The sequence below is a fragment of the Pholis gunnellus genome (genome assembly GCF_910591455.1).
Source record: "Pholis gunnellus genome assembly, chromosome: 9".
NCBI classification, from domain to species: Eukaryota; Metazoa; Chordata; class Actinopteri; order Perciformes; family Pholidae; genus Pholis; species Pholis gunnellus.
Window position 1 is genome coordinate 24571193 of NC_136535.1, and position 13555 is coordinate 24584747.

Sequence of the window (13555 nt, forward strand, 5' to 3'; positions counted from 1 at the left end):
ATATGCTTTAAGTATGTATTTAATTATTTAGAACTAATCGATCGACACTATATTTGTTGCATGTTTTTATGTGAAATTACCATATGGCCTAAAATATATCACCCAAAAACGTGTATGCGTAATCAGCAAGTACAAAAGCCGAGTTTTCCTGGGGGCTTTTAACTATTTTTAACGTTAAAGGAAACAATTTAAAAGTATATATTTAACCGCGAAGGTATCTTTCAAGGTTCCCGTATTTTGCGCAGGTCTTGAACTACCCATGTACACACAGCTCCACACCACCACCGGCAGGGGGCGGTAAAGTGAAAAAGACAACAACGTTTTCCATCCTGAAGAAGAAGAAGGAGAACAGCAGTCATCCTCAGTTCCGTTTGCTAGCCGATAGTTCATAGAGCCGCAACTATGGAGGGGGCAAAAAACAAAGAGAATAAGCAGCCCGAGAAGACCGATGAGAAGGAGAAGGAAAAGGAGAAAGGAAAGTCCTCAGGGAAGGAGAAGAAAGAGGAGCAAGAATTGGTAATTTCGGGGGTATTTTGGGGGCTAACTAGCTAGCGTTACCGGAGCCAGAGGTGTTATTTTTTTGCCTTAGTCACTGCCGCTTTGACAACATGGTTGGAGAAGGCCGAAGTCATTGTCACTTCAGAATACATCACTGACAAACTGTTAGTAATTTAAAACAATAATGTCTGATATAAACCAATCTCTCTTTCATTTGTTAAAATTCCCGTGGTCCTTAAACAAAGTCGTACGGATCAAACTCGCGTAAGTTAGCTAACGTTAGCCTAGCCTATAAGCTAACGTTAGCTTGCTGGTTGTCATCGCTGTTAGCTTGGCTCCCTAACTTGCTATAGTCATGATAAACATTGGGCATCGTGCTGTGTGACACAGCAGCTAAGCTACGCTCTCACACACACTAATATACATTATAATAACACTTATTCTAACTGTTACAACGGTCTGAAATGTCAGATTAGCTTGTACGGTTTGTTATCTTATCAATTAGCAAGTGTCAGGTTATTTTGTTCCGGTTACTAGATGGTACATGTGGAATTTAGTGCAAACACATGTAACATTTAAACATGTGGAATTGGTTAGCATGTCGCCATCATGATGCATAAAACACATTAGTGGGTTTAAAGGTAGCAGAGTAAACTGGTATCTAGTGTTATAAGGGAATAAGATTTAATTTATAAACTATAAGCTATTTACAGTAGTTCTAAATGCACCAGCTGGACATTCACACTTAAATACTTAAGTGGTTAAACTTAACTTGTCGTCCTACCTGTGGATGCCAAATGGAAAACAATGCTATTAAGTCACCAAGTTAAGTTTCCATTATTTGTCCCTTTGGGTACTTTGTCTTACAGTAATCTGAACATTACAGCGTGCTTGACAGCATCAGCAGTAGTCGGGTAGATGGCAATGTTGATGCATATTTTACCATCAACGTTATCAACCAAAACTATGGTCACCTCTCTCCATTTTCAAGACCAAAGGCAGCCTAAACAAATACATTCTTCTTTATTTTCCATTTTTAAAGTTTCATCAATAACAGCTGATGTTGTTTTCTTCACTACCTCTCAGTCAGAAGAAGACAAGCAGTTACAAGAGGACCTGGAGATGATGGTGGAGAGACTGGGTGTAAGTATTACGTTATTATTATACAACGTCTCTTGTGTGTCGTGGTTTAAAGGCCCTTACAAAGCAGAAAATAAGCCCCTCACGATTCTACACATTTGCAGGAGAAGAACACAGAGCTGCACCGCCCGGCGTTGGAAGAGCTGCGCCGACTAATCCGCTCCTCGACCACCTCCATGACCTCGGTGCCCAAGCCCCTCAAATTCCTGCGCCCACACTATGGCAAGCTGAAAGAGATCTACGAGGGCATGGCTGCCGGAGAGAACAAGGTGAGGCTCCACTGTGCTGACGCCGGGAAAGTATGAAATCTGTGCGTGGCCTCTCTTTTTGTTTTTGCCATTTCCGTTCTAATGTTGTTTGCGTTTTGGCAGCGTTTCTGTGGGGACGTGGTGTCGGTGCTGGCCATGACCATGAGCGGAGAGAGGGAGTGTCTGAAGTACCGTCTGCTCGGCTCCCAGGAAGAGCTCGCCTCCTGGGGACATGAATACGTCCGGTAAGAAGACACGACGACGAGCAACAACACACGTGTACCGCTCTCGTGTTTATTGGAGGAGCTGCATTGTAAACAGAGGAAACGCAGAGATCCCTTGATGTGTGTTGATGTTTGTGTGATTCACTGTTCCAATTTTACCACAAAGATAGTTGATGCCCTTTCAGTTTGGAATATAAAAAGACAGAACGATTAAAAACAGAACATTTGAACACCTCTCTCTCGCTCTGTGTGTGTTGTGTTCCAGGCACTTGTCCGGCGAGGTGGCCAAGGAGTGGCAGGAGGTGGAGGAGAGCGACAAGACGCAGCAGGAGACGCTGCTGAAGCTGGTGAAGGAGATCGTGCCCTACAACATGGCCCACAATGCCGAGCACGAGGCGTGCGACCTGCTGATGGAGATCGAGAGGCTGGAGATGCTGGAGGACTACATCGACGAAAACGCCTACAGCAAAGTCTGCCTCTACCTCACTAGGTATGTTCAGGTGTTTGTTTTAGCCTGTTGTATACATTTCAAAGAATAGGACTTTTGAAATATGCCTAACTTCCTGCATCGCTCCTCCAGCTGTGTGAGTTACGTCCCCGAGCCCGAAAACTCGGCGCTGCTGAGAAGTTCCCTGAACATCTTCAGGAAGTTCAACCGTTACCCAGAAGCCCTGCGCCTGGCCCTGATGCTCAATGACGTGGAGCTGGTGGAGAACATCTTCACATCCTGCAAAGACATGTAAGGAGGATAAAAAAAACGATTTTTTCATGCATGCTCTGGCCTCTCCTTGCTGTGTCATTGTGAGCGCTGAATGAGAAACATTCTCCCCTCTTCGCCTCTCAGAGTTATCCAGAAGCAGATGGCCTACATGCTGGGCCGCCATGGCATGTTCCTGGAGCTCAACGAGGACGTAGAGGACTACGAGGACCTGACGGAGATCATGTCCAACGTGCAGCTCAACAGCAACTTCTTGGCCCTGGCCAGAGAGGTGAGAGAGGAGGAGGAGAGCGAGATAATAGAGTACATGTCCAGGTTTTCAAAATGCCATGGATGTTTATTCAGACACATTTAATAAGCAGGATACATTTTTGGTTTTCTTGGCTGCTAAGTCTTTTTTAAGGCTACGGAAGACAAAGGTCTGAGATATTAGCCTGTTAAAAGGAAGATGTGAGAATAATAACCTAAAGTTATTTAGGTAACTTAACATGTACGCGTGAGCCAACGAGATGCTGCTGGAGGACTTGTTCTGTGAAGCAGCTGCAGGCGTGTGATAAACAGTTGATTCATGCCGTAGAATGCTCACTTATGTTAGATCAGCTATTTATGGTCAATAGTTAGTGTTTTAGATGGAAAATAAGCTGGACATTTCTATTAATGTTCATTTTAAGGATCTTTCCTTTTACAGCATCCTAACTAGGGCATCATGATTTGGGTTATTTCATATCTATCACTATATTTATCACAGTATCTTATGTTTTCTGGTCATTCAATAGATAAATATTCTATATATGAAATAACCACAGGGTTTTGTAAACTTCTTGTGTGAATCAAATACTTGACACGGTAAGTTTATTTGTACAGCACATTTCAACAACAAGGTAATTCAAAGTGCTTCACTTAAAACCATTAAAAGCATCAAAAGCATTGATTGTGTTTAGAGAGATCAGATGACTGAACAATAGTTCGTAGAAGGAGATGACTCGGCACATTTCACTGTTATTAACAACACACTCGTCTCTCCCTCCCCAGTTGGACATCATGGAACCAAAAGTCCCAGATGACATCTACAAAACACACCTGGAGAACAACAGTGAGTCTCATGTCTGCAGGTTGTGTGTGTGTTCAGTTAGAGACATTTAAATGCGTCTAGATCCAGTCTACCTATCTAATGTTCACTGACGGTAGCTCTAGTGTGTACTGATTGGTTGTTTTTTGCGTGACCAGGGTTCGGAGGCAGCGGCTCCCAGGTGGACTCGGCTCGCATGAACTTGGCGTCTTCCTTTGTGAACGGCTTCGTCAACGCGGCCTTCGGACAGGACAAGCTGCTCACAGACGACGGCAACAAGTGGCTGTACAAGAACAAGGACCACGGTAAGAGAAGACACAGACGCAGTCGTCCAAAGGGCTTTGATTTGATCTGAACGTTCGGTGACTAAAGGCGATTTAATCGTCCTCAGGTATGTTGAGCGCCGCGGCCTCGCTGGGTATGATCCTGCTGTGGGACGTGGACGGTGGTCTGACCCAGATCGACAAATATCTGTACTCCTCTGAGGACTACATCAAGGTAAACATAAACGTCTCTGTCATAGAGTTCACCTTACTCTCAGACAGTGATGTCAGACTCAGAACTGTTTACTGCCAAGTACGTTACACAAACAAGGATTCTGGACAAGGACGAGGCTATGAAAAGACTTCATGACCACAGAGGTCAGGGCGACGGGCCTGCAGTCGTTGAGTCCTGTGATGATGGTGGAGGCCTTGAAGCAGGCTGGTACCTGACCTGTCTCCAGGGAGGTGTTGAAGATGGTCTGTGAACACCAGAGACAGCTGATCAGCACAGTGCCTCAGGGTGGAGGGGGAGACAGAGTCCGGACCGGCTGCTTTGCGGGGGTTCTGACTTGTTGACGTCTCCCTCCAGAATAGAGAGTCTTCATTGTGGGGCCCCTGTTGGGCTGGGGGAGGGGGGACCTGGTGGTCTGAAGCTGGTTGATGGGGCCATGGGGGGATGGGGATCAGGGCTGTCTCATTGTCCATCAAAGCGACAGAAGCAGAGCCACTAGCTGAGAGCTGGTGTTGAAGTTTCTCAGAGTTCTGTTGTTTAGCGTCTCTCACCGCCTTACTGACTCTTCAAACACGTCCTTGTCCTCACTCCTGAATGAATGTTCCTTCTGCAGCCGTAGCTGTCTGAGTTCAGCTGTGAACCGGGGTTTGTTGTGGTTGTTTGTGCCGTTAAAGATGTATTTTTCCATTTCCTTCGGTCCTTTTAAGGTTATTACTCGGTAAGAAAAACAAAAGTGCAAGGTGTCTCTAAATGTTTTTTACACCTGCGTTGTCTCTCCCTCTCCCTCTCCCTCTCCCTCTCCCTCTCTCCCTCCAGTCTGGAGCCCTCCTGGCCTGTGGCATCGTGAACTCCGGTGTGAGGAACGAGTGTGACCCGGCCCTCGCTCTGCTCTCTGACTACGTCCTCCACAACAGCAACACCATGAGGATAGGAGCCATCTTTGGGTGAGGACAATACGCACGAGTAGAAAGTTAAGAGTCCAGGATAAAGTAAAGTAAAGTAAAGTAATGGTAAACTGGCTTGTTAAAGGGACATACGTTGCTTATTGTGCTGCTGTTAACACTTGAATCTCTCTGGGTATCATTTTAAGTGAGATCTTAAACATGTCTGCATGTCCTGATCCTGGTCCTCTCTGGTTTCAGACTGGGCCTGGCCTACGCTGGCTCCAACCGAGAAGACGTCCTGTCTCTGCTGCTCCCCGTCATGGGAGACTCCAAATCCAGCATGGAGGTATGGATGAGTGTTTGTTTTTTTAATGTTAAAGGCTCCCCCCCCCCCCCCCCCCCCAAACACACACACACATTCTGAGCAGTTTAGTTTGTGTTGAATCCCTCAGGTGGTGGGAGTGACGGCGCTGGCGTGCGGCATGATCGCGGTCGGCTCGTGTAACGGCGACGTGACCTCCACCATCGTCCAGACCATCATGGAGAAGAGCGAGGTGGAGCTGAAGGACACGTACGCCCGCTGGCTGCCTTTAGGCCTGGGACTCAACCACCTGGGTACGCAAAGCACTAACTATATAGGGAGACACACACACACATGACATATGACGCATAAAGACGAAGAGACAACCAGTTAAAATGTAGCAAAGTTCACGGGAGCTAGCTTGCTGTGATCGCTGTATCTTTTCTTCCCTTCCCTTGTATTATAGCTGCTGTAACTCTTCTGTTCTCTTTTCACAGGTAAAGGAGAGGCCATTGAGACGACCTTAGCAGCTCTGCAGGTTGTGCCCGAGCCGTTCCGCAGCTTTGCCAACACACTAGTGGACATCTGTGCATACGCAGGTCAGTCTCATCCTGCTGTTGTTTGTACACGTGCACGATATCCATCACTCAAATCTCTGCAGTTCTTCACTTCTGTGTAATAACTTTCCCTCCATCTCAGGTTCTGGTAATGTGCTGAAGGTGCAGCAGCTTCTCCACATCTGCAGCGAACACTACGAAGCCAAGGAGAAGGAAAAAGAGGAGGACAAGGACAAGAAGGATAAGAAGGACAAGGATAAGAAGGAGACTGCTGCTGACATGGGCTCCCACCAGGTACCGTGATTACCCTCAGACATCAGTGTTTCTTCTCTATTTTGTCGTTCCTATTATCAGCTACCTGATGGATGCTTTCATGTTTTTCCCTCTCAGGGTGTTGCTGTTCTTGGTATTGCCCTGATTGCCATGGGGGAGGAGATCGGTTCAGAGATGGCACTGCGGACATTTGGACATCTGGTCAGTAGCACCGCTCGCTGTCGGCTTTCTATTCTGGTGTGTTCCTTAACCTTTACTGCAGGGCTGCAGGAAGAGGTCACAAAGATGTGAACGCCCGAGAGGGTTCAGGTGGCATGCCCCCCCTGGGAGTTTAAAAAATATCTGCTTTATGTGCATTTAAAGTCAACTTTAGCATGACGATAAAGTAAAAACCCGCACTGTTAAAAGACAGACAGACCTCTCTCTCACAAATCCCACAAAGGACCTATTTTGAATTCAAAATGCCAATTTTTGCCGAAAGGTGACAAGTTTGGACCCCTGTACTGAATGAGTTATTATTTCTCCATCTCCCCACCTTTCATTTCATATTCTTTTGATCTCTTTGTCCTCTGAGTCTGTTTAAAAAAGAGACCTTATTGTCTGGTTGTCTTGACTCAGCCGTGTCCCTTCTTCCTCTATTCTTTTCCTCCACATTACGTCATCCGTACTTTAGTGAGTGTGAAGAAGGCAATCCAAATAGCCCCCACGTGTTTTTGTTCCTCTCTTGGTCTTAAACTCTTCTTATTCCCCCTCTGTGTTCCCGTTGCTCAGCTGCGGTACGGTGAGCCCACCCTGAGGCGAGCGGTGCCCCTCGCCCTGGCCCTCATCTCCGTGTCCAACCCTCGTTTGAACATCCTGGACACGCTCAGCAAGTTCTCCCACGACGCCGACCCCGAGGTGTCCCACAACTCCATCTTTGCCATGGGCATGGTGGGCAGCGGTAAGTCGGCTTAACATTAACTGTGTTCACTGCTGCAACAATACTCAAAACCTGGAGGTGGAGTTTAAAAAACTTTATTCAAAAGAAAGAAGTTGACAAACGAGAGGTTAAGTATTTTGAGTACAAACAATAAGATTTAATTAAATCATCATGTTCGATGACGCACACCGCTCCCTCTCCTCAGTGCCTCTAGTGTTCACTCCCTCAACATATTCAACAGGCTCATCTTTTCCATTTCCTCAGGCACAAATAACGCCCGACTGGCCGCCATGCTGCGTCAGCTGGCCCAGTACCACGCCAAAGACCCCAACAATCTCTTCATGGTCCGACTGGCTCAGGTGGGTGGAGACACAAAGAGAGGACGCTCTGTGCCGGACACGAGTGCTCTTTTCAGAAATGTTTGTAGCGAGTGACTATTGACTCTTGTTGTTTGTGCCTTCCGCAGGGTCTGACTCACCTGGGCAAAGGCACACTGACACTCTGTCCCTACCACAGCGACAGGCAGCTCATGAGTCAGGTGGCCGTAGCCGGACTGCTCACCGTGCTCGTTTCCTTCCTCGACGTCAAGAACAGTCAGTTCACTCTCCTCCTGCTGCCTCCTCCACACACTTAACATTGTCCACTTTGTGTTTTTTGTAATTCAAAAGGTTGTGTTCCATCAGTGTTTGACATCCCTCCCCTTGTGTTCACTGTGTGCATTGCAGTCATCCTGGGGAAGTCTCACTACATTCTCTACGGGCTGGTAGCAGCCATGCAGCCTCGTATGCTGGTCACCTTCGACGAGGAGCTGCGACCGCTGCCGGTGTCGGTCAGAGTCGGACAGGTGAAGCCCCGGGAACATTAGCATAGATAGTCCCACTGGAATATTTGTAGAAATTCTGCTTTCCAAACTTCTTAGTTTGACACTTCTGGACATTTGCTTCCTTGCTGAGAATGAGACGAGAGGATCGATGCCGCTCTCGTGTCTGACCGTTAAATACGTAGCTGGAGCCAGTTGGAGAACATTCTCCTGCTTCATATTTAACAGACAAATACCAGAACGATATCCAGTCTTTTCATCATTCATCCAGAATAAATATGCAGGGATGACGGAGAAATCATGGAATTTCATGAGCAACATAAATTCAAGTGGAAATGTCTGTTTAACATGAGTGTGTGTGTGTGATTTGTCTACAGGCCGTGGATGTCGTCGGCCAGGCGGGCAAGCCAAAGGCCATCACAGGTTTCCAGACCCACACCACGCCGGTGTTGCTGGCCCACGGGGAGAGGGCAGAGCTGGCCACAGAGGAGTACCTCCCCGTCACCCCCATCCTGGAGGGCTTTGTTATCCTGCGCAAGAACCCCAACTATGAAACCTAGACTGAATCATTCTCACTGGCCTCGCTCTGTGTGTGTGTGTGTGTGTGTGTGTGTAAGGGTAGCCCTCCATGGCTCTTGGCAGTTATATTTAGTAGTGTACCGCATGGCTGAAAAGAGCGCGGCAGGCCTATCCTTCTTCCTCGCTGTGTCTTCTCTCTGCTGTCCGTGGCCCAGCTCCAGCAGTCATGTTTCGGGGGGGGTCTGGTTAATTGGACTGGGGGGGGACACAGGGAGGCTAAAACTGGGACCGTATCCACTCTACATAGATGGTTTCCTCATTGCTCTAATTTTGCTCCACCTCTCCCACATGCACTGAACCAGCTGTCTGACTGACCTGAGGCCAGTTCAGATGTGGGGAAAGTTCACCGGTTCAGTAACGGCTCAGTCCACGTCATCTTTTGTAATACGAGCATTCAAAAGTATGTTTTCATCATCATCACCTTTTTGCTTCTGTTTTTATTTGTATTTTTTTTTTCTTTCGTTTTTGTTACAGTACTGTTAAAGGTTGAATCAAAAATAAAAACTCAGACCCGCGTGGTGGAAATGTGATGTGTGTGTGTTGTGTTGATTATTATGATTTACTCAAACTCATGAGTGCTGTCACTCAGAATGTCCCCCTGGGGATGAATAAAGTGTGTGTTTGTGTATATATATATATATATATATGTGTGTATATATATATATATATATATATCTATCTAAATTCAGCAGGTGACACGTTCTCCACAAGGAGGAGCGGTTTAGTCATGAGGGAAATAAACGTCTTCTACACGTGTACATATTCTCTACATGCACATAAATAAACACAAGTACATATTTATAGAGAAAACCGACGTGTGTGACATTTGTTTACCTTTTCTTTGTTTCTGAGAAGTCTGCTGCATATCTATTAGCTGAAATAAGTTGTTAAAATGGTTATAAACATAAGTAATAAATAGTAACCACTAACTTCCAGTTGAAATACTCAAACAGAACTGCAATTATTCTTTATGCATTTTTTTAAATAAACATCTTTTCTAAACTTCTATGGAGCACTTTTGGCCTCTGCATGATACCTGCTTTCAGGTTGATTATATCAGTTACTCCGTGTATCCTTGGTCTATCATGTCACTGAGTTCAGTTTACCCTGAGAGACTTAATTTTTTTTAAATAAGATTTTAGTCTGAGGCCAGCTATATCTTCTGACAATTTAAAAAAATGTGTTTTCTTTATTATAATTATACATCAAATATATATATTTTATATATATATAATTTAAAAATGATTCTAATACAAGACGCATCAATGTATAGATGCGGGCTAATTTAAACTAAAGTACAATTAAACATTCCTTATTTTTATCTGTATGAAAAAATGCGAACTTGGCTTTCAAAAAAAAAAATGTTTAAATGTCTTTATAGTAACATTAAAATATGAAAAGCTCTTCGTTCACATGCAAACACAGATAACCCCTATGCTGAAATACGAAAAATGCATTAAATATAAATAAATAAATATTCAGTTTACCCTGAAAGACTTAATTCTTTTTTAATATTTTTTTAAATAAGGTTTTAGCCTGAGGCCAGATTTATCTTCTGACCATTTATTTTATGTACTTTCTTTATTGTATAAATTGTATAATTATATATATAATTTTAATTAATTTTAATACAAGGTGCATTAAGGTATAGATGCAGGCTAATTCAAACTAAAGTACAATTAAACATTCCCTATTTGTTTCTGTATGAAAAAATGCAAACTTGGCTTTAAAAAAAATACATTTTAAATGTATCTATGATAACATTCAAATATTAAAACACGATACAGATAAACCCCATTTTAAAATACAGTATTTACAGTCCGAATTTACACGGAAAGTTTCACGTGATGGGATTTTTCACCGGAAGTACCTAGCTACCGGCTTCCGGGAAGATTTTCCGTCCGTCCGGCTCTGCGGACTCAAGGAGAGAAAGGTAACGCCACGGTCCTGAGCCAAATTCTTTATTAAAATGCTCAAAAATATAACATATATGTCAAGTCGCTGTTTGAGAGAGACTCTGGAAGGACAGGCGTGTCTGTGTTTTGGCCTTTTAGTCAAGAGATACATCTAAGATATTTCTTCTTCACTGGTTTTCTGCTGTTCCTTGCTCTGTTTTCAGGGATTAGCTGGCTAGCATGGCTAGCTAGCATTCCATGCTAACGCGACGTGGGTGTTCTTTCTTCACTTTAGCTAGCTCCGGCTAGCAAGCTAACACGCTACGATAGACACCCAAGTTTAGAAATGTACTCACATTGTGTGTGATTTATTTTATTTTATTGTTGACACGTTGACTGTCGCGTCACAATGTTGTTGTTTTCGTCGGTTAACGTGATGTGTTTAATGCTAGCTGGCCAAACCAACCCAATAACCGCTTGCTAGCTAGCTAGCTCCCACGGTAGGCTATAGATAGCAGTAGGTTAAACCATGCTAGTTGTGTCGAAGCTGTGTTTGTGCACCTCCCAGCAGAAGGTGGTGGAGTTTGTGTATTTGCTCGTCTGGTTGCAAAATAGAAAACATGCATGGTGACAGTTGTTGATTGCAAATAGAAGGATTACTAATTTATTGATATATTCAAACATGCCATGGCGATTTGAAACCGTTTATATTAGGCGGTAAAGTGTTGACGGTGGTTAAAAGATCTGGTCGTGATCCAGTCTGCCGGTTCGTGCAGAAGCAAGGTTTCCCTCTGTTTAATGAGCCAGACAGTCAACACACGTTGATAGTATATAATAATATCAGATGAATCTAGCATGCATGAAGGAATTATGGTTTTAAAACCCTAATGAATGTGGGATTTTCCACATGTTGCTAGTGCATCGTTGAAAACGTAGAGCTGGCCAGGTGGGTGATGTTGCTGTTTAAACTGGGCGAGGTGTTGGGCTGCGAAAGTCTGACTCATTCTGGCTCGTTTACGGTAACGTTAGGTTACTCATTGTCACGACACCGTTGACAGCATTGCTGTGTGTGTGTGTATCACCTAGCTAGGTGAAGCTATGAAGCATAGGTACGTACTGTGCATGTGAGTAGCATGTTGAGCTATTGCACACGAATGCACGAGCTAATAACCGGTAAAGTTAGCTTAATGTATGTCATCATTCCCATTCATTGATTCACGATTCGACCTCTTGTCTTCACTGTCTTCACTCAACGTCGTTTGTGTAGTATGGTACATGCTGTATGGTGTATAATAAGCACAGTAGGGTGGTTGTCATTAGACGGTATCGGCTGAGGCGTGGCTGGCATGAAGCCGGGCAGTCATCGCGCCAATAGGAGGAGAAACCACGTGGTGGAATCCACATTGGGCCTATAGGAAAGTTAGCAACATGGCTAACTGCACAACACAGCAGCAGCACGTCTTCGCAAACCGTGTTGGTATGTGTTTGGTGTGACCGAGCGTTTGATATATGTGTATTTATTATAATCCAATGCTGATATATATCGTGTGTGTGTGTGTGTGTGTGTGGGTGGACACGGCAGACACGCCCCTGTGCCATTGCAAAAGTGTCCCACAGTTTGATCAGACACACCGATGTTTTATCAATGGGTATGAGCGTTGACACTATGTGATATATTGCTGGTTTGTTGATGTTTAAAGCTGGTTTTCTGCAGCAGGGTGATGTTAAAGGGTACAGACATGTGACCTTAGCTTGAGAGTATGGGTCCAAAATGGATGCAGTTTCCTATGCTAGTCTAGGCTGATGATGATGATGATGATGTTGTTGTCTTTGATTACCTACAAGCATTAATCTTCGAGGACCATTCATCAGCCCAGGAGAATATTATGCAGTGATCTCAGACATGCTTTAGTCAGAGTGGAATGAATAAAACGAATAGTAAGATGTGCAATCGCAGGACTGCATGGTGCGTTTGCCTGACATAAGGACACTACCGAGCTTCCTGTTGTGGAACTTGAAAGCTCAGAGAGTCTGGGCTTGTGTGGGTTTAGGCAGAATGTTTATTCAGCCAGAAGAACACGGGGGGAGGACCGTCTGTGATGGTGTGATGGCGTGTGGAGCTAAACATCCACGTTTCCTGATGAGTGCTCGTCACCGACACTTAATGGTTGATAATGTGATCATGGAAAACCAATTGTTAGCCTGAGAGAACAGCGGTGCGATGACTCTGTAGTCTGAGAACAAAAGGACTGTGAGTATGTCGTCAGGACTATCTCAGATTGTGGTTGAGATTTAAAATTCAGAGCCTGCAGGCCAGTGAACTGCATATAACAGAGGAGTTACTGGAAGCACACGTCACATTGAGATTTTAGCAAAAGCTGAGGAATCGGTGTGTGAATGTGCTTTACAAGTAGTCCTTAAAAGTATCCATGTGCTATGTGTATTATGGCATTTGCGAAGTATCGGGACATCTGCAGCAGACCACGTAGATAAAGCCAGTGACTCATGTGTTTTTTTTTAACTGACTTCCCCAGACAGTAAAGGTTGCTTAGTTCTCAGCGTAGATGGTGTTGGGGGGGGGGGGGGAGGCCATTCTCAGTAAGCAGTTGAATTTTGTCTGGAACGTGAGCTAGATTGGGCTTTTGTTGGGGGGATAGTCGGGGATAGAGGAGGACCAGACTTGCCGTTAAGACTGAGGCTAGATGAAGGCTAGGTTTGGCCGAGAACTGGGGCCAAAGTAGTAGGAGGAGGAGGAAGTTCTGTCCAGAACTGTAACAGTTGAATAACAAGTACCGGATACGGCGCCACCGTTCAGCCTCTCTTCTGTTACCTGGTTGTCACTTGTGGTATTGCAGTGAAAAATCCCCCCCGCAAAAAGCATTTTCCCCAACATGGTAAAAGAGACGTCTGTAAAACTATTGACAGGACTCGAACT

At 44.8% G+C, this 13555-nt stretch overlaps 2 protein-coding genes across 4 annotated transcripts in view; both read left to right on the forward strand.

Moving 5' to 3' along the window:
- The first annotated feature begins 338 nt into the window (after nucleotides 1-338).
- On the forward strand, nucleotides 339-9255 carry psmd2 (proteasome 26S subunit ubiquitin receptor, non-ATPase 2). Its single transcript, XM_079165856.1, has 21 exons — nucleotides 339-516; nucleotides 1585-1641; nucleotides 1743-1907; nucleotides 2010-2131; nucleotides 2376-2600; nucleotides 2691-2849; nucleotides 2955-3099; nucleotides 3861-3921; nucleotides 4056-4202; nucleotides 4289-4395; nucleotides 5209-5336; nucleotides 5535-5622; nucleotides 5729-5891; nucleotides 6075-6176; nucleotides 6277-6428; nucleotides 6525-6608; nucleotides 7179-7347; nucleotides 7591-7685; nucleotides 7793-7919; nucleotides 8052-8170; nucleotides 8524-9255. Exons 1-21 carry the CDS (start codon nucleotides 403-405, stop codon nucleotides 8704-8706), a joined length of 2712 nt encoding a protein of 903 aa, XP_079021982.1. The 5' UTR covers nucleotides 339-402; the 3' UTR covers nucleotides 8707-9255.
- Nucleotides 9256-10623: 1368 nt separating this feature from the next.
- eif4g1b (eukaryotic translation initiation factor 4 gamma, 1b) overlaps nucleotides 10624-13555 on the forward strand; it is a 34837-nt gene continuing 31905 nt past the window's right edge. For all 3 annotated transcript variants that reach the window (XM_079166860.1, XM_079166861.1, XM_079166862.1), the window contains exon 1: nucleotides 10624-10658. The gene's annotated coding sequence lies outside the window, so the exon portion shown is untranslated. The remainder of the gene's footprint in view (nucleotides 10659-13555) is intronic.